The sequence below is a fragment of the Cygnus olor genome, chromosome 2, assembly GCF_009769625.2.
Source record: "Cygnus olor isolate bCygOlo1 chromosome 2, bCygOlo1.pri.v2, whole genome shotgun sequence".
In the NCBI taxonomy this organism is placed as follows: Eukaryota; Metazoa; Chordata; class Aves; order Anseriformes; family Anatidae; genus Cygnus; species Cygnus olor.
The window spans coordinates 6,279,821-6,301,539 of record NC_049170.1 but is presented as its reverse complement, the minus strand read 5'-3'; the positions used below and the strand labels follow the sequence as shown (position 1 = coordinate 6,301,539).

Below are 21,719 nucleotides of genomic sequence, written 5' to 3'. Positions count from 1 at the left end.
AGCAAATGAGCAGCAGGAGGAAGAATCAATATATTCAGAGAGAAAGCTGCAGCCCACGCCAGCACACCGGGTCCCCATCCCCAGTGCAGGCGGGAGGAGCGAGGGGGCTCCTCTGCGGAGCCGGCTCTGAGCACAAAGCACGAGGTCAGGTTTGGAGATGCTGATGTACCAGCAGGAGCCATATCAATGACCCGGAGACAGACCAATTTGCAAAGCCCCCAGCTGGAGTACATAAAATGAATGAATTACGAAAAAAAAAAAAAAAAAAACAACAACAACCTCTCCAGGTTCCCAAGAACGGGAGGAATGGATGAATCCTCAGTGCTATTGTCTGCAAGCCACTAGAATCAAACAGGCAATCAGCTCTCCGCAGCAAAATACTCCCTTCCTCCCACAGGCATCAGTCCAAGGAAAGTGAAGGCACTTAACAGTCGTGTAAAGAATCAATCATGTATTTCAAGGAGTAGCGGTAGCTCTATCAAGCTGAGAGCACAACAAAACTTAATTCCTATGGGAAATATCTTTCATGAGCAAGCTGCTTATAGCAGAGAGAAGGAGGGCTCAGACACCAGTCTAAGCTGTTTTTCTTTTTTTTTTTTTTTTTTTTTTTTTTTGAGTCAATTAATTTAATTGCTATGCTGAAGTGCTTTCCCTTCATAACGATTCAGCAAGTCTTTTGGTGTTAAGTTCAGGTTTAGGAATGTGTTAGACCAATTGCGTAAATTGACTGATGGTCCCCAAGCAGGTCTATCAATTATATTTGTGTTCTCTTTGTGCTGCACAATGTCAAAGCTGGTCTAAGGAGTTTTAGTTTTCCTTTCTCATTGCCGTCATATTCTAGTGATCTAGAAAATACAGAAAATGTAGGTTATGTTGTTAGGCTTACTGGAACTGTACTCTTACTGGAAATAAGCTAATTTTCAGTTTCCTAGCATTTTCTTACCTATTGCTTGGGTTGCAATGTTTCAGCACTACAAACCACAGTTAACTCACAAGGCAGGGAAAGAGATTGGGACCAGGTGTGTCTGGCAAGGGTGTGCGGTAGCTGAAGGACAGGAATAAAGCTTAGCTCACATGCACCGTAAAAAGGGGGTTATGCACGAGATGGGATGTAAGGCAAGAGCTTAGTGGTATGATGAGAATGTCAAAACCAAGAACCCAAGGACTTGAAGAGTGAGATTAAAACTGAGTAGCTCTTACTGGGGCAAAGGACATCTGAAAGCTACATGGTATAGCAAACCACTCAGATAACTTTCCTGAGAATCTTCCTCAGGATGTCTAATTTGAGATTTTGGGGACTGATATGCAGAATGACCAAACTTCACATGAAGTCATGGACAACTTCATCTTGCAGATACAAAGTGGGGGTGATAGCTCCTGGGCATTTAGGCAGCCTAAGCTAATGAACACATCGGATCCCAGACTCTGTTTTCCTAAACTCCTTCTCAATAAAACTGGGATAATTCTACAGGAGTACTGCAAATACAAATGAGTAGTTTTGAAGCACACAAAGTGTGAGCAGTGACAGGAAGTACTGAAAAACCTCTGAGGACATTAGTCATTTTGTTTTTGAAGCAGGCTTTGAATGCTCGAATCTGGAAGTCTGCTTGAGCCGGCCTAAGGCTACAGAGCAAATGAGGAGAAAGTGAAGAGCTGCTCTCGAATCATGCACTGTCCACCCTTTGTACTGAACAAGGCACAGGAAAAATGAGATGTGGTTGGCTAAAGAAAAGACCATGTTATAAAGCATACAGACAAAGGAGAAAAATTTAAGTTTGCACAAGCAACCTTCATTTTGACACATATTGACTTTCAGGACTTACTGTTCCTTTTTTGTATGCATACATACATATGGGTTTAACTGAAATCAAAGTCTTCAAAAGGAAATTCTTAAATATCTTTAATTATAGCTGGGGTTACCGAAGTTGACTGTTATTAGGAAGAGCTCAGCTGGAGTCAAAACACATGAAAATTTGTATAAAATAGGGACAAGTTGGAGTTCGGCTTGCTCCCTATGGTTATGGCAGAAAGTTACCCTGTTCATATATGGAATAAATTGCATTTACCTATTACTTAAAAGACCGAAGTAGATCTTTAAAAGGACATAAACAATGCATAAGCCTCTGCTAGTACTTTGTCAAGAATGAATTGCATTTTCTATTTTCTTTCCAAGGATTTAAATGGGCTTTGGATTAGGCCCTGAACCCATATGTATCCTAACGAAAATTATGTATATTAGTTTATATTGTGTATCAAGGATTTATTTCTCTGAACTACTGTGCTGCATGTTATTTCAGACTAATTTTCTTATTGTCTTCCTGCTCACAGCACTGAACACGCTTTCTTCAGCTGTTTAATAAATGCTTTCTGCCCCATACAAATCACAGTCAAATTAATCAGTGCTATTAAGGCTACATTGGCTATTAAGGCTTCCACACCTAGGCCTCCCTGTTTTGCTCAAACTACAACATAACATTAAACACATATCCTTTATATAATATGCAAAGCTTAACCTCAAGATCTGCCTGTTCACTTGTTCGGGTACAAAGTTATGTGTGCTTGGATATTCATGGCAGTACGGATGAAACAGTGTAGAAATGAACATGAGCTAAAGAAGGGGTGGTTCAGCTGGGGCTATGGCTGAATGACCAAAACAGATGTTCTGTGTTTGAATGCAGATGTAGTAATATCATCATGAAAATGTCTTATATGTCAACTAATATAAATTCCTCTGCTGGCATACACTGGTACAGTTAAACCAATACAGCTCTGGATGTGTAAACCCTAAACGGCCCTAGTCCTAGCAGAAAGAGCCATCGCTTTTCTTTCAGAAAGGACTGTAATAACTCTACCCAGGACAATAAACATTAAGCTGCTTTCAAGCAGAACCTTATTTCCATTATCACATAAATATGAAATAAAGAGAATGTGAATCTCAAGGGACCATCTTAAAGTAATCCAAGGCTAATCACATCATGCAGTTTACTCACCTCCTGCTCTTTCTTTAACATCTCCATGGCTTCCCGAAACTTTCTTTCCTTCTCTTCTGTTTCAGCAATAGTGGCTTGGTTCTGCTCTTCATATGCCATGGCCACCACAGCCAGAATCAAGTTGACCAGATAAAATGAGCCCAGAAAGATGACCAGCATGAAAAAGAGCATGTAGATCTTCCCAGCAGATCTGAGAGTCTGTAAATACGAAAGTAAATTCACTAGGAATTGTTTACAAGTTTTTTGCCAGGAAAAAAAAAAAAAAAAGGTTGTTTTTTTTTTTTTTTTTTTTTAAACAGAATCCCTTTCATGACAAATCATGGTGTTATTCATGGAAATAACCTTCTCCACAATAAACTTTTTACCTTAGTCAAAAATTGTGTGCCTTGCACTACTATTCATTTTTAAAATAATAATGTTTTCCTCTTTTACCAAATACTTCTGCTTGTTTTCTTTGACTAGACATAACCTTACATCAGCTGCAGTGAGAGGTTTCTTCACACAGCCCAATCTATTTTTGTGCAGTACATAGAGACTTCCCATGCAGGATTCATTGTTTCCTTTTTAACTGTCTACGGTATAGGTCCTGTTAAAGTCAGTGGGGAGAAAAAGTTACTTTTATGATGTAATTCACCCAAGCATTATTTAGACATCTGCCTCAGAATAAGAAAAACTAAACCCTGGCTGCTGTTGACTGTACTTCCCGATTTCTTACCAGATTTACAGGCCTAACTAGAGTTTCGCACAACAGGTCAAACTTACATTATAAATATGCCTCACAGTCAAGGATTTGACTCTAGTGATAGAAACCACTGTGTGCTATTATAGGGTCAAATAATGAGAGGAGTGATGTTCACCCTTATTTGCCCTGACAGTTTCAGCCTTCCAGAATTGTACATGTAGCTCTGTGCCAAATAAGTGAATGCAGTTGTTCAAAGAATCTTTGATTGCCTTCTTTTACATTTTCCTGACATGAAATTGTATAATTAATTGTCTACATGTGAAGCAGAAATCCCTGGTACCTTCAAAGATGTTTACCTCAGTACCTTCAGAGAAGCACCTTTCTGCACTAACTCTCTTGATTTCCTTGGCTATGCACTAGTTTTGGCAATTTTGAGATGCAGAACTAAGTTTTCAACGGTTTCATGGACAGAGCATGTAATTTAGTACCAAACTATCATATGCAGTTCTTCAGAGTGTGCATACTTTGGAGAAAATGCACACTAAAATGAGCATTTACGGGCAGACCATTTTGCATGCATGACTGTAAGTTAACTCCATTTGTGCCCCTGTCTCTTAGGTCTCAGTGATGAGATGTTTACCGTAGGGAGAGCTGCGAGGCACTAGGTAGTCTTGCTGGCCAGTGAATTTGTGTTCATTGACATGGTTTGCAAAAACAGGTATGCCAAATACATAGGTGCTCTTCTGTTGGTTGGTTGGTTGGTGGTGGGTTTTTGTATTTTTGTTGTTGTTCTGAGCTGGACTCAAAAGATTAGTTTATGTTACATCAGTCACTAAACAATCCTTAAGCAGTCTGGGTGACCTTTATTAAGTGGTGAACTTTATTCAGATTCAGGTAATTTCAGAGCATCCTTCTCTCAACACCAATTTTACCCCCTCCCCCAAATACCCAGTCTTACGCCTTCTGGTATGATCAACACCTCTAAGAAAAGAAAATAATTGTAACAACTGATGATACTTGTCCAGAACACACAAAGAACAATTTAACTAATAACTAGGAATTCCTTCTTGTCTTTAATTATTGGATATTTAACTCTAATAAGATGATGTGTTTATTTCGTATTTCTAGTAACAAAACACTCTTATACCTGTTGATAGAGACGTTCCCAATAATCCTGAGTCATAAGACGGAACAAAGAGAGAAAGGCCCAGCCAAAAGTATCAAAGCTTGTGTAACCATGGTCCGGATTTTCCCCAGCCTTCAGACATATGTATCCCTCAGGGCATGTGCTGCAAAACATGACAGACAGTACACAAAATATGGCATAGATGGCCTCAGTGTGGAAAAAGAGATTTCAAAGGGACCATATTGAATGCTCTTGGTTAAAAGTACAGACGCTCCAAGGTGAATTCTTCCATTGAGTGAAAACACAGACATATATGCTAACTTCACAACACCAAAGATCTTTGTAATCTTGTTTTTCCTTTGAAAGGATAAGCTGGGAAATGGTAATACTCTAATGGTGAACCTTCTCTCATTAAACTTTGAGACTCTTTACAAGTAATTTTCTAGACCCATATGCCAGAAGAGAAAAAGAATGCTCTCTGCTTTAGAGCCAACAGTGGTACTAAGTACCAAATCACATCATCAAATGAAATAGCACCAGGTGGCAGAGATCCCAGGTCAGTGAGCCTCCCACTTTCGCAGCAATGGTGCAATAAACAATTAGCCAAAAGACCTAATACACCTGCACACTACAAGTTACTTTCCAAGCCTAAGAAATGACCTATCAGAAACTGAAGACATTGAGCAAAGTGCAAAGATTTTGCTCCTGGATATATCAGGGAAAGAGAATACAAGATCAAGGAAATTGCTAGTGTCCTAAGGCCCTACATTATTTGGGAATTTGTTAGGTGAGAACGACCTAAGTATCTGGAGAAGCAGATCTCAGCAGAAATTTGCAGAAATGTATACAACTTTTACTTTTGTTTGTTTGTTTGTTTTTTTCTCCCAGTAACATCCCATCAGATATTTCAACCACTGCTATTTTTCACCAAAGCAGAATATTGCTGCACATCAAAATGCAAAGCAGTAAAATAAATAATGAAAAATAATTTTTAAAGGCCACCAAAAAAAAAAAAAAAAAAGAGAACAAAGTGGACTCCTGAGAAAACAGACTGTGCATCAGCATGAAAATCAAGGGTTTTACCTATATATATGTATAAATATAGTATTGCTTGTTGAGATGAGACTATATTACTAGAGGTTTTGAAGGTATACAAATCTATGGTGTCAGCCACCAACATTACATATTTAAGAATATTTTAAGAAGCTTATTTTAATATTGTTAGTCAAGCACAAATTTTTAAATAAGTCTGCTTTGAACACTGAAAAAAGGAGTGCTGAAGCATTGCAAAATGTCTGCATAACCATATTTGCAGTGGTCTTTAGAGAAAGCAATAAAAATGAAAAAGAACAGTTGATGTTTAGTGAATTAAATGTAATACAGAAGTGAATATTATAAGTGATTCCATCTTATTAGGTAGAGACAAGTTAGTTTATATCAGTTGAGAATTCAGACAGTGTATTGGGTTTATGTGGCAAGGCTTTGGTAGCAAAGGGCTGCAGTGGTGGCCTCTGTGACAAGAATCAAGCAGCTGCCCCATGTTAGATAAGGGCCAGTTTCAACTGGCTCCAAAGGGACCCACTGCTGGCCAGAGCTGAGCCAGTAAGTGATGTTGTTTGTGCCTCTGGGAAAGCAGAAGGGGGGAAAAAAACCTGCTGCTGAACAGCAGCTGGGAGAGAGAGGAGTGAGAACCAGCCCTGCAGCCCCCAAGGCCAGTGCAGCAGGAGGGCAGGAGGTGCTCCAGGCACACAGCACAATTCCCCTGCGGCCTGTGGAGAGGCCCCTGGTGGAGAGGCCCCTGGTGGAGCAGGCTGTCCCCCGGCAGCCCATGGGTCCCACACGGAGCAGATCTCCACGCTGCAGCCCGTGGAGGAGCCCCCGGTGGAGCAGGTGGATGTGGCCTGGAGGAGGCTGCGGCCCATGGAGAGCCCCCGCAGGAGCAGGCCCCGGGCCGGAGCTGCAGCCTGTGGAGAGGAGCCCACGCAGGAGCAGGGGGTCTGGCGGCAGCTGCCGCCCGTGGGGGACCCGTGCTGGAGCAGTTTGCTCCTGGGGGATGGACCCCGTGGTACGGAGCCGTGTGGGAGCAGTTCTTGAAGAGCTGCTGCCTGTGGGCAGACCCTACGGGCTCAGTTTGGGAAGGACGGCATCCCGTGGGAGGGACCCCGCGTGGAGCAGGGGCAGAGAGGGACCATGAAGGAGCAGCGGACATGAAGCATCAGGGACTGACCGCAGCCCCCAGTCCCTGTTCCCCTGTGCTGCTTGGAGGGAAGATATAGAAGAGGGTGGATGGGGAGAAGGTGTTTTTAGTTTGCTTTTTTTGTTCTCACTTCTCTATCTTGTTAGTAATAGGTAATAAATTTGATTAATCTCCCTACACTGAATCTGTTTTGCCCATGATTATAATTGTTGAGTGATCTCCCTGTCCTTATCTCAACCCTTGAGCCTTTTCCATTGTATGTTCTCCCCCTTTCCTTTTGAGGAAGGGGGGTGAGAGCAGTTGTGGTGGAGTTCAGCTGCCCAGCAAGATAAAACCACCACAGACACTAATAACTGTCTCACAAAGAAAGAAAAAAGGAGATCTGTCTATTTTTTTCCCCTACCTAGAAATGCATCCTTCTAGAGCTTTCTTACTTTAACTTCCTATTGTTTCCTGATCGGAGACACATTTGAATAAAAAAGTAAAGTAACATTACTGAGTTAGAAAAGAAGAAAATGCTGATTTTTTTTCTTTTTTTCCTTGAAATATGCATAGGCATACTGAATGTCTCTTGTATAACCATGTTCTTTATTGAGGCAACATTTTCATTATATCTCCTCTGTCCTAGAGGCAGCATCTGCTGTCACTCTCTGCCATAGAGACATGAGATTTCTGCCTTAGATCTGCTATTGCAGACAACCTACAGTGCCCGTGACATGCTGCTGATACCGTTCAAGAGAAACGGATCCTCTGGGTTCTTTAGAAGGAAACCCTTTCTGTGCACTTGTGTTAGGACAGCGTGCCCAGGCAGGACATGAAAATTCTTGTTAAGGCTCTTTCCTTTTGCCATGGAAATGACTGCATTAACAGTGTATTTGGATGGAAACTGAGTTATTTACAGAGATGGACAAACTTTCCTTAGTCCTTCATGAAAGACAGATCCCAAGAAGCTCTACTGAGCTGGTGTAACTGCTCATATTTTAACGTTATTACTAATAGCTAAAACATCTTAGCATAGCTGTGAGAAACTCAGTGGTGATAGCTTTACTGGTGGACTTAAACCTAGGTTGGGTAGTAGGTTGGAAGTAAACTTTCACCTAGAATAAGCTGGCCACATCTTAGACAAAACAGAAATGCTGCCATTCATTTCACGAGAGATTTTCATCTTAATTTCTTTGGAGTTTCCTAAGCCATCATTTCAAATAAGAGAGAGCTGTGCCTTAAAGAAAGGCAGTATTGGGAGTATTGAACTCGGATGTATTTTCATGCATCACCACGGGATCAGAGATTTCAAAGTCACTCTTAGGTTCACTGCCAGTGTTTCTGACTGGGGAAAGTCCATTTTGAAGCAAAAAGGAAAAGCAGTTTGCTGCAATTGCTTGGAAAGCCCTAGGAAATGGAGATGCAACTCCTCTGACTTTGAAAGTGAACAATGGTTCCTCAGACTAATATTTTCTGTTTATAATACAGTTGCTATTTTTTTCATGATTTGTTCTGCCTTTGTGTGTCTCTAAAACCTTTTCCACTTAGCAATAGATTGCTGCAGTGAAAAGATCTGTCTGGCTCCATAGTGAGTGTACACGGTACTCTAATATTATGTGCAGGTGTACAAGCATTCAAATGAGGTGTCTACAGCACAAAAAACATGAACTCCAGCTCAAAGAATGCTATTAACATTAGCTCACATCCCTCTTAATGGAGACTAGATGCTTGAGACAAAAATCTCTTATTTTTCAGCTTCTTACACTTCCTCACCCTCTTTTGTAGCCTACAGAGGCAATAACCCACGGGTTGTAGGTATGCTGAAAAACACTGAGAGGAAAAGGCAATGCTGCTTCCCAGAAAAATACTCTACAGAAACTTAGGAGGAAGGCTCTCACATGATAATATTATTCTGCAACTGACACCATTTCCTCTGAGGATTTTTTCAAGGAGTGTCAAGATTTTGCTGAAGTGTCTTAGATGTATAATAAAGTCTTCCCCCTCAGATTTTTTTTTTTCCAAAATCTTTTGCTTGTGTTACCTTGGGGAAGCATTACAGAGGACTGCACTCTCCTCTGATGCACAGGGATGGGCAACAACAACAAACTACATAAATACAACATCCTGCACAGGAGCCTCACAGGATGCTGTTCAATTAATCACAATAAAATTAGTGTCATTGATTGGGAAAAGTTAAAAGCATCAGTCTACCTACCTATCCATCAGGCTGTAATCACCACTGTAAGCTGGCACTGGTACAGGAAATTAAAGAACATAAGAAACAGCTTTGTTTTAAATAACACAGATTGGGAATGCCAGAGAGTTGGAGCCAAGGGGCATAATTACAAAATGCTCTGGCTCGAGAGTTTAATCTCAGCAAGCCAAGGAACCTGCTGATCCAGACTGCAGTGGCCAATAAGGCTGTGCAATAAAAGAAGATTTGTAAAACAGCCATGTGCTGGGTTGTAACATTCAGACCCTGTACACACAGGGAGCGTTATCCATGTGCTACCAGGAGTTAGCAACAAACTGCTGCTCAAGTCAGGTATGACAGCTGTAAAATCAAGTCTACACCGTTATCTGGTGTAGGCTGCAAAAGCTCACTACGGCCTGCCACTCCAAATTGCTTATAAAAGAAGCAACAATGGGAGATAAAGTGCATCCCACAGACACACGCCAAAAATAATTAAATAAAGCCTTAAAAACAAACACACAATAAACATATCATGATAAGGGCTACTAGGTATCCCTGTTTTGGTCACATTTTAAGCCTAAAAATGCAGAAAACAAGCTGGAATGTTTACAACTGATGTTTTTGATACGTGGCTAATTCCAGAGGATTGCCTGGTGAGCATGACAGGGTTTCAAAGCCTCATAGTAAGAGCTAGAAGGAGAAATGGTGCCTGTGGCCTCCTAGGCTTGGTGGTGCGCATGGCAAAGAACTCCTCAACCTGCCTTTTCATGTTGAAGTCCTCAAGCCACAAAGCAAAGGCCTGGATCTCCTTTAGATCACACATGCTAGTGCTTTCCTCTGCACTTCCCATGTTTTCTCATTTCTCTTGGCTTTGAGGGAAGAAACCAGCAGCCAAACAAGGAGTGCCTACCAAGCAATGATTGTGGGGGAACAAATAAAGATCCTTAACCTAACATTTGCTCCAGCCTGAAAAGATGAAACTAACCATCTGAAACAGGGCAATATGTTTTATAGTATTTACAAAATGAACATTGTACGGGTGATTGGGCATGTAGGAGAAGGGGACTGAAAGTCAGCAGCATCCCAGCCAAGGCCAGGAGTTGCTAACAGTGAGGGCTTGGTCTGCCTAAAAGTCACAGGCTGCTCTCCTTCTCTTGCTCTTTTTTTTTTTTTTGTGATATTAAAGACTAACCAGGGTTAGAGGGTCTGACTTATAATTCCCCATTATTCACCATCTCAGAACGAACATCTGACTCGCAGAGGCACGCTTCATTTTGGATAGGTCTGACTGCGAGCAAGGGATGCCAAAAGTCTGAAAGGAAGTGCGAGCAGATCCAAACAAACACACAGAAAAAAAAAAAAAAAAAAAAAAAAAAAAAAGAAAGAAATGAAAGGAGCTCAGAATAAAGAGCAACATCAGCCAGGTGCTGAAACTGGAGAAGCAAAGGGAAGGAGGCACACGTCAGCAGACTTGCTCACAGGCTCAGAGCACCCACTGGCCTCCGCATGCCACATACTTGTACCCACAGACTGTTTCAGCCTCTCCACTGGCTACTTGTTCAGACAGATGGAAAACCACTGGTTTCAGGCTATGTCAGACCCTTCATGCAGGCACGCAAGCAAGAGGAAGAACACCCTCTGTTCCAAGATGACTTTTTTATACTTCATGTTCCAACAAGGAAGGCAAACTATCATTTATTCTCAATCAATCCAGTGGCCAGACACTGGATCTTCTGCCCAACCCATCAATCAAAATGTAAAGCAATTTATCGTCATAAACACAGTGACAGATTACAGTTTAATGAAGACAGGAGCCCACAGTCAGTCTGCTTCTCTCATGTGGTTGATGAGTTTATTACAACTTTGACTAAGAGATAGTATTACCCATCCTTAAGAACTGAGTGGATTTAGACTTAATCCCACTGCTGTTCTTTAACCACAAACATGACCTTCCAAATACACAACTGATCCCCAGAAGTGGAGACTTCCACCGCTGACCTGAAGGCTGTATAGTACATAAAGTTATCCCCAATGGCCTCTGCAGCATCCTTCAAGTGATATACCTGTCTTGTGGTGTTTCTTATACTCAAGTGAGAGGCTTTCTCACCAGGAGCAAGCCATCCTCATTCTGATGTCACTGTAACCAATGCGGAGTAAATGAAAAAGTCTACGTTATTTACATCAGAATCTATTTAAATTCATGCAAGGCATGCTGTACACCCTGAAGGTTTGTAATAAGGTCATTGATATTGCTTACTAAACTGGGGTGTAATTAGGTTATCAGCTTTGGCAGCCTAAACAATAGACTTCATTCTTTACAAAATGTCATCACTTCTGGAAGGAGTCACATTTGGGAACTGTATCCCCTTCCTCACTCCACCAGTTTTTCCAGCCTTTCCCACCTGTCAGCCAGCTACACCCCATCAGACTGAACGTGGTGGGCATTATGAGGACACCAGTCCCATAGACACACTCCAAAGCTCGCCAGGAGCCCATTTGCTGTGATGGGTCCATTCACATAACAAGTTAAACACAGGCTGCCAGACTGCACCTGCCTGGCAAAGTTGATTATCCAGGGATCACCTTGACTAGCTGTTCCTTGTGACATTCCCCTTTTTTGTCCCTCCCCAGGAGAACATACACGAAGTGAAGACGCCTGAGCACTATCTTCACTCTGACTTTTTCATGTTGGTGCCTCTGAAATACAAACCCTCCAGGAGAAGGGGGCTCTTCTTATTGTATTTGTCCAGCAGCCAACAAAACAATGCCTGAATCTGGGGCCTTCAGCTCTTAAGACAGCAAGTAATTATAACAATAGCAATAATAGTAACACAGGCTTACTTAAATTCATGCAACTCAGTGCTGCAGCGGACCTAATTGCCAGCAGCAGAATAAAAGAACCAAGTGGGTACATTATTCTCTGCTGCACTTCCTCAATCTTCAGCGCAGCTGGGGTTGTGTTACTGGCCATGTTTGCTTGTAGTTGGGGGATTGAGAACTGTGGGAGACCACACAGTTGGAGATATTATTCTGGTGGACATATATATGTGGTTCTAGGCTCTGCCTGCCAAGGGCTGAGCAAGACAAGATAGAACTGGTGGAAGCACGGGAAGCATCTGATTGTCACAGTGCTCCTTGATATGGTGCATGTTTCTTCTCCACCCTAAAGGGCTGTGATAAGCCCTTGCAAGGGACTTTAAATCACCCCATGGAGGATGCATAAAGGCGAAGGAATGTTATTACAGCTCAGAGATCAAAGTGCTACATCACTGTACATGCTGTAATGAGTATGCTGACAGCATGTTGGCTTGGAGAACCTACTGTAGAAGCGTGGCTTTCAGTATTCATGGTGGCTGTGAAAACAGGTATCTGATGCAATTTTATGTGTTGGCATTAATTACCTTAGTAAAATGCCATAACTCAACAGGAAACAGTTTTATTCTGATGATACTTTAGAAGCTGTTAGGACTTGCTAAAAAACTTTGAGGAGCATTACACTACATGGTCCTTCCTGCATCTCTTATATGCAATCAGCTCAGTGACAGACGAATTTACCAAACCACGTAGAATCTTGACCCACTCTGTACATTATTTTAATGTAACCTGTTAAGAAAAATCAAGGTCATAGTGAAGATAAAGGTAGGTAAAGTTTCTATAGCAACAGTTACTAGGATGCAGTTGCCAAAGGTGCTTTCTTGTTACATCCTGAAGTAGCTTTACTGGCTGCTTTTCCTTCCTGTTCACTAGTCTTTTTGGTAATATCAGTACAGACACGATGCAAATGTACTTTCATTGTCTGTATGATCTCGTAGACTGTTCCTGCCCACAAGCCGAGTATATAGGACATATCATGTGAAAGGACAAAAAAATAAAAATAAAAAATAGAACAAACAGTCTGGCCTTGAGACCCAGAGGGGACACAATTGACTTAAAACATACGCGTTTGTCTGAAAAAACATCTCCCTATAGTAGTTGCAAGTGAAAAAGTGAAAAGAACAAAGATAAGTTTCTCTTTTTCTGCTTGTTTACTTTGTACATTGATAGCATCTTGTCCATTTCTCTTTTCCCTAATGGACAAATTTCTTTGCTGCTTCTATTGCTCTTCCAAACCTTCAGGCAGAGAAGGAAGACAAAACAGCAGTCTAAGATAAAAAAACATCCCTGTGAAATTACAACAGCATAAAAGTGGAACTGCTTTGGAGCTGAAATGTATCTTCCTTTTTCATGGACTGATAGTCCCAAGCTGTGGCAGCCCCCATAAATCTTTGCCCTGTGGGAAACGCAGGGCTCCATAGTATTGGGCATCTCATTAAAATGAATGGTTAATAATCATTGAGAAGGAACACGCTGTAATTGCATGGATGGCACGAGGCAGGATGGTGCAGCATGACATATAATGCTTCCCACAGCTCATTCACGGGGAGATTTGGTCTGGTGATCACAGCACGACGATGCCTGGTAGAGGTTCTGCTGATGTGCTCAGGCAGGATGCCACACTGTAGCTGAACATGGGATCAGGACTCCCCAAAACAATCCTTTTGCCCTGTGTTGACCATGTGCCATCACCTGGGGCCAAGCACAAAATGTACCACGTACTGTGGGTCCCTCAGCACACTCTAAAACTTTAGTCCACCAATGGGTTTTGCCATTGGTACTATCACTGTACCCATCCATGCATATGTGCACATTTGACCTCAGGGGCCACTTTTACAATGTGAGATAGATGCCTCCAAAAGGCCCATGGTGCGTGTGCTGGCAGTGTATGTTGCTGCATAACGCCCCATAAGGCAGCTCAGTCACCTACTCTTCTACAGCCCTTGCAAACCATAGTCCACTTGATGCTAAGGCTGGATTTCATGAAGGCTGGAGCAGCTTTCACATTCTGATCCTAGCCAAGATCTTCCAGCTATTTCATCCTTGTACCGGATTTTTACTGGATCTTCCTCAGGGCTTAAAATAAGGTGTTCAAAATTGGATGAGATGCTAGTCTGGGAATTAAATTGAAAGGCAGATTTATAGAAGAATTTGTAATCCCTTTGAAAATAAAAGTAGTTGAGCTTTCTCCATTTATTTTAACCAAATCAAATAAAAGAAGCTGAAATTGCAAGGAGAACCAACTTGGATAAATCCCAGTGCAGCCACATCTAAAAGTACCAAATTAACCCCGAAACACATCTAAAAACATAAATAATTCTGCAAATACACTACATTTTTTTTTTCATTAAAAGAGCCTTACTGCTATAGCACCACTTCCAGTGTCTGACCAATCTGTGACACATCTCAGAGCAGAGGATTTTTCCATTAATGTCGTGCTCTGAATGTGCTTGTTGTGAAACACCGAACACGCGTCACATTCACTCTGAGCCAAAAAACATCTTTGATCACAATCATTTGATTTTCTCTCTACTCCAAACATTACTTTTTGTTTCCATTGGACTCTTTATTCCTCTTAAACACAAATAAAAGTCTAGCAGCACATCATGGGGAAAAAATGCAGTTGGATAAACAATACAAACACAACACAATTTCTATTTGATTAAGTGAACAAAAATAAAATTTCAGAAATCCTGGGTAAAGTTTCTGAGGCATCACATGGGAAACCCCACAGACAGGTTAGTCCTTGTCCAACCAAGGAATATGCCTTCTCCCCAACATTCCTACCACATCTATGCAATGTGATTTTTAACATAACTCCTCAAGGTTGCTTGAACATACCTTAAAACATAAACCAAGATTTTTTCTTCCATCTGCCAGGTATTGTACTGGAGACATGTTTGCTGCTTCTGAGTGACATCCATTTATTCAAATCCCTTCTGAACCAGAATCAATATTAGCTAGATCCATTACCTCCTGCTTTATTGGCAGTTTGGGTGCTTGTTCAGAAAACAGTCCCTCCTAGTAATGTAATAAAGCCCCCACCTTAGAGATAATTAGGTTGTCTGTGATACAGCATGCACTGATGATCATTTCCCTGCTGATTTTGGCCTGCTGCTCCAGCTCAGGTTGCAGTCTCCATCACTAAACTCTCTTACATCAGACCATCTGAGTCTCATCACCTAATAATTTTCAGAGTAGATTTATTTAGTTTTTTTATTTTTTACTCTTCTATAATAACAGCAACCAGCCAAACCTCAGAGTGTCATTAACATGCTTTTAAAATGCACTAAAATGGTTTTGTCAATTACCTTGAGATTTAATATCCCAGCCACAGCACAGATATCCCTCACCGTAACAACAAATCCCTCCAGGAGCGCACACATGGCACCACCCTTCCCTGCATTTCCTCTGGGTCCTCAGCATACCCCGGAGGCTAATAAATTCAAGCTATGTCAGAGTAAGGGCAGAAACAAGCTCCAAAAATGCTATGAACATTCAGACACAGTATTGCCAACTGTTTTCCCCTATTCTCCCTCTTGCCAGGTTCCAGACTTAGGCCCTTGTCATTAATTTCATTGCTGATAGAGAGGAGGACCATGATCTGATGCATCCACTCACTTTTCACTCACCTCCCCTGATTCTGTGGTGCAGACTATCCCAAAATGTCTCGCTTATTCAGATCTGCTCTTTTACTGTTGAATCTACTCACTCTTGGCTTTGACCATTGAAGGATTAAGGAAAAGGAGTCCTGCTCTGTTGGGTACGTTGGCCTGCTAATGATAGTCTTTGTCCTAACAGGTGGGAATACAAAACTTTGCAGGTCCCTTGAGGCCTTAGGATAATGCCTAATTATCTCCATGTCTTTAAATAATGGGAGTGGATGACTGACAGGAACTCTGTGCAAGGTATAGGAGAGACACAATATTGCTATAGTGCGGAACATTTCTTGCTCAATATTATTGTCTGTTGCTTACAAAAGGCTGAAGTACACCAGTGTAGATAGATTGCCAAATCCTGGGATCCCCAGGAAATATCCCAATAGTCTTGGAGTCCAGCCTGAGCCTGAATAAATGCAATGTATTACAATCAACAAAGCACTTAATTAATGAATGCTGACATTGTACCTTCCTTGGAACAAACAAAGAGGAAAGCATGGCCCTGTGCCCAAAGAGTTTACAGTCTAAATTAGACTGGCAATACAGATCAGACATACAAAACATGCAGAGGCAAGGCTGACACTTCAGCTTTCCCTTTGCTTTTTGTAAATGCAGACATATATAGTGGCAGCAGAAAGTAAAGCATCTCTCTCCAGGACCCCATGGCTTTTCTCACCTTCCTGTCCACAAGCAAGTTTAGATTATATCTTCCCCTCATCTTCTTGCTGTCTCCCCGTACATGCATGCCTCTTTTCACAATAAGCTCTTCCTAATTTAACACCCCCTCCATTTTTTTTTTTTTAAGTCTTCCACAATTAGTTCTACCAGCTCAGAATATCCTCCTCCAAAAGTACATCACCTCAGATCCTCTCCTCACTTGACCTAGGTCATCCACCTCCTTGGTTTGAATACTCCCTCATATTTAGATCAAAAAGCTAATCCATCCCACCACACTAAGGTCTCTATTCTTCTTTGTCATACAACTTCAAACACCCTACAGTCTCTGCATGGTTTTTAATGTCCTCTGCCCACACAAGATCCATCTCTCTCCATCCCAGATCAACTCTTCCGTTTCCATTAAGATCACAAGAACCTATCAAATAAAATCACACACCCAGACAATGCACTTACACCCTGAGGACTGGATGCAGAAGGAATCATTAGCGTCTACAGGTGGTAGGGCTATGAACAAAGTCCTTTATGCAGACTAGTAAACTAGTATAACACAGGAAATATTTGTGATTTCCTTGCTGTCTACATTGTAAGAAAATGAAGTATTTGCAGTCTTTAAGCATATCACGTACAAATGTACATCACAACTTAAAACTGAGTACTCTCCCACCTCCAAAGCATGTTATTTTGGCAACTACCATTTGTGGATTTGATTATCTCCCTTTGCAAAAAGCCAAGAATTTGTCATCAGTCTAGATCTCTCTAGCTTTTCTGTTTCCATTCATCTTTCATTTCCCTTAAAATATTCTCCACTCAGTCAAAGTGTTACTTAGCTTTCACTATTTTTTACAGAGAAAGTTAAACATATTGAAAAAGAACTGTAATAAGGCCCCTAACGATTTTAGACCTAAATAAGTGACACACACACAAACATCTCCTCCCTGCAGGTCAGAAAATAGTATTACCATGCACAATATTGTCAATATCCTCTCTCCTCCTACTACTGACACAAGGAATTTGAAATATCTACTTTGTGCTGGTGAAAAGTGAAGGAACTAAAAGAACTGAAGGAAATGTAAAAACAAAAACACAAACAGAAGGGAAGCCATTTAAATTACTTACCCAGCATCAGTGCTATTGCCACACAGTAATACATCTTCTGTACCATTTTTTATGAAGTAGTTAACTGCAACAGAATTAGAGAAACAGCTTTTTAACAAGTACATTCTAGGAGTGATAACATTCACAAATATTGTTCACCAACAAACACATTCAACTGGCACAGTAATTGAGGAAAGAATGGCATATTTTGCTTTGTTTTGATAATTTTAACTTTTATGAATTGTAAAAACAAAGATATTTTTTCAAAGCTCTTTAAACATTTGGTGCTTATATTCCAAACCTGACCAGTGCAATAGGGTGGCAGTAGGCAGTAGTGAGCAAAGTTTGAAGGAAACATCATCTAGCCATGTGGCTGCTGTAAGTATGAACGATGTTACTGGATTCAGTATAGCAATGCATAATGAAACTAATCCATAAGTTTGCCCATTTGGACTCTGTGTTGATGAGATATATATTAATTAAAGTTTGTGATAACAAATCCTGACTCATAGGTTAAAATGCAACTTTGATACGAGTCAAAATGTAATAACACCGACACAGCAGCCCATTCCCCCAGTCTGGTGAATTTTGTTCAGGAGAGAAAATACACACTATAAAGCAAAAGAAATTGAAAAATGTGCACCGTTAAAGATCAGACAAACAAGGAAGTATTCATAAAGACAAATATTTATCAATGCAGTCATCTGTAATGCCAATGGAGAGACAGACACTTCTCAAGGGAGACTCAGAGGAGCACGCTAAATTTAAGTGCTCTGCATCATTCCCTCGTTGACTATCAATGAGACTTAAGGAAATTAGCATCCCCAGGCTAATGAGAGCCTTTCTGTACACACTCCCTCTCCTATCCCCAGTCAACAAATAGTCTAAAATTCAGAGAAACAGAACAGGAGGCCAACATCTCAAAAGGATAAGCAAATTCAGTTTTCAAGAGAGAGCCTGAAAAGAAGAGATGTTCTAAGGAGAATCTCTAAAACCTGACTGGCAGCATAGAAGAAAGGATAAAAGCATTGGTCTTGCATCATAAATGCAAAACAGAGGCCAGCAGCTGACTGAGGGAGGGTGGGTATACTGGTGTGTTTTGTTGCAGCAGCGAGGATGGATTCCCTGTTGACACAAGACATGATGGTGGCAGCCTTACATAACATCTGTTTGCAAGCAAAGGGGCCTCTGCAGATGATGCTCTGAAGAGGTTCTTCATTATAGGTTAACCTAACTCCCTGTTGTGAAATGCTTTAAAATCAAGAGTGACAGCTTATCGAGTCAGGCTATGCAAAGAATGCTCAATGGCTCAAGCCACTGAACAGATGTGCTGTGGCTTTCTCAGTAAGCTGCGAGCAGGGGAAAAGCCCTGCCCTGCTGCATGCCAAGAGGGAATTACTGTCCATGAGCTTTGTGGTTATGAGGGCACGTGATGGTGTTCACAAGTTATCAGAGCATATATCCTGCTCAGACTATATGCTTTTTGGCTTTGTCGTACATTTGGGCTTTCGACAGAAACATCTTGACTGACAGCAACACCACAGTGATCAACATGGTTAAGGAGCTGTGAAAAAATCACCAGAAAAGCAGGAAGGATGCGGGTTCATACATCTCTTTTCACCCTCCACTTCTGCTGGTGAAACACCTACTGTTCTCAGGATAGATGGTATCTTATTTGTTACATATACAGTTAGTGACACAAACCGTCTGTGATATGGAGGAAACACAGCACATCCATGAAATAAGAGACAGACAAACAACTACAGAGGTTCTGCACCTTACTAGTAAGTGATATTGCTACACAGGATACCTTGAACTTTGCAAACATGCACAGCTCCCTAGGAATTGCAACCTTTCATACCGCAAATGCTAGGACCAGGAGGACCACAGATCTGTCACTATACATTGACCAGTTTCTTCAAGGTATGACTGAAGCCCTGAAGACCAAAGCAACACCTCCTGCTCAGCTGAACCAGAAGGTGAGAACAGAGTCAGAGCACAGAAATAAGGAGCAAAGAGAGAGTGTGTGCAAACAAGATGTTTAAAACCTCAAGAAGACACAAAATTCTGTTGTGACTTAAACATTTACATTTCTAAAACAAGCAATACAGTTGGTGCCAAAGAGCAATATGAAATGCATGCTGAGGAATCAGTGTGTAGACGCGGCTAGGAGTGGTATCTTCACGACGGGATCTGCAACTGTGCAATGGAGCATCACCACTACTGTGCCAAACTTCCTGAAGAAGAGCTGAATTACCGATTCCCTACTGATAAATGAAGGGGGGATTAGAGTATTATGCCTGAGGAGACAAATTGCTGTATTATCAAACAGGCACACAACAATCAATTTGTCATTCAAAGCAAGTTGGTTTGGATTTCGATCAAACAGGCCATGCAATCAGAGGTCTTTAAGAAGCAAGCAGTCATCTCTCTTGCTCTTAAGAACAAACCACCTTGGTATCACATTAGCCTGCGGCTGCAGCTTTCTATCACTTAACTCTAACGTGAACAAAAAACCAAAAAACTCCTTTTTCATTTGCAGTAGATGTTTATCTCTGAAAGGCAGACTGCTTGAACTGATAAACACCTTATGAAAACATGACTTTTTCATTGTCTTGGAAGATTCAAACTAATCTTTGTTTTGTTTTGTCAGCTTTATCATGGAAAAGTTTCTACCTATCAATGGGGAACACAATAGGAAAATAAAACTGACAACCTCCATACTATATATATACATATCCAGTTTAAAGTAAAATCAAGCCAAAACAATAACATTTTCACACCTGCTTGTGTGTAAATAAAGTATATCCAACATGCCATTTTCTCCAAAGGATCTGTCTCTTTTTTTTTCCCCTTCCAGCTTTACTAAAATATTGATGTTAGAGTTATAGTGTGTATTATGTTTTTTAGGAAGTTTCCTACAGGAATTTCCAGAACTACTTGGTTATTTTAAAATAATAAAATAAATTATCAGAATAACACTCGCTTAGTATCTGTTTCTTCTTGGCCACACATTATTTACTCCATTGGTGCCAGATAAACATCTATTTTTAAATAATACAGAACATTTCCTGTCAGCACTTAGCAGTCAAAAATTCAATAGAAACATGTTTTCCAACAACCAGATGCTATTTTCTCCAAAACATATGCACATTTGTATCAACTCTGAGCCTTATAAAAACATACTAAGACCCCATAATTCCCATTGCTCCTAACATAGTATTACTTGTGCTACGCTGCTTCTGCTGCCAATAGATAGGTGCACTATGAACCCCTGTGTTGGTGTTGTCTTCCTTGACTTGCATTTTAGAGGTGCTGAGTTCAACAAATCAAACCTGTAAAAGTGAGTGCTCACAAGCAGCTTATTACCTTCTTATAGAGTTTTGTCTGCCTACAAAGGAAAATGTGATACTGGCAACTGCTTCAGCCAAGGTGGCTCAAGCACCATGAATTGCTGTGTACTGGGGTGATGAAGCTCGTGCTGCCATAACCTCACTGCAACTGGTACTAAAGACAGTTAGAGAGAGTAGAGGTTTACTTCCATCTACTATGGATAGCATCTCTTGGCATAGGCTTTATCAAACATTAACACAAATGTTGTACCAAAGAGTTCCTCTAGTCTATTCCCCTAACTGTTTTGAGGAAAGGGTTGATAACAAATATTACACAGCTGCGATATGTTACATTATTATTTGGTAGACTACTGACGGTTGTCTTTAGATCTGACACTGGGCCCAGAGAACAGAGCATCGTGACTATGGAGTGGGGTAATGTCTGCTCTTCTCCACCACCAGCAAAGGTGATGACCCTAGTTTTACAGTTACAGCTGTATGCAGACAGTGAGCAAATACACAAAATCCTCTAGATTTTTGCAGTGCCTTCCTTCTAAAATTGATTCCTCTAACTTCTCATCTTTTCTGCTGTTTTATTCTACACTTTCTCCAATTTACCAATCTTTCAGGTTTCCACTTTGCTCTCTTCCACACCAGGCAGTTCTAATGGAGCAAATATTCACAATGGCTCCACCTGTCATGCAAACAAAAGAAAAAGAAAAAAAAGCCAAACTTCCCATAAAATTCCTCAACAAGACAATTAATTCTAATTAAAATTATGCTCCATCTTATACCTTCTACATCTATGTCACACCACTTAGCAGAAAGCTGCAGTGTAGAAAGCCCTCTGCAATTCTGTGTAGAAGGATGGGAAAAGTTTCCAGTTGGAAAAAAATTAATAAGGTTAGAG

General features: G+C 41.0%; 1 protein-coding gene across 1 annotated transcript in view; it reads right to left on the bottom strand.

Moving 5' to 3' along the window:
- Nucleotides 1–21,719, bottom strand: part of LOC121065226 (sodium channel protein type 5 subunit alpha-like) — a 206,046-nt gene that overhangs the window by 109,605 nt on the left and 74,722 nt on the right. Inside the window, 3 exon segments of the mRNA XM_040547913.1 lie at nucleotides 2,991–3,188; nucleotides 4,820–4,961; nucleotides 17,499–17,562. Coding sequence (XP_040403847.1) covers nucleotides 2,991–3,188; nucleotides 4,820–4,961; nucleotides 17,499–17,562 — 404 coding nt within the window.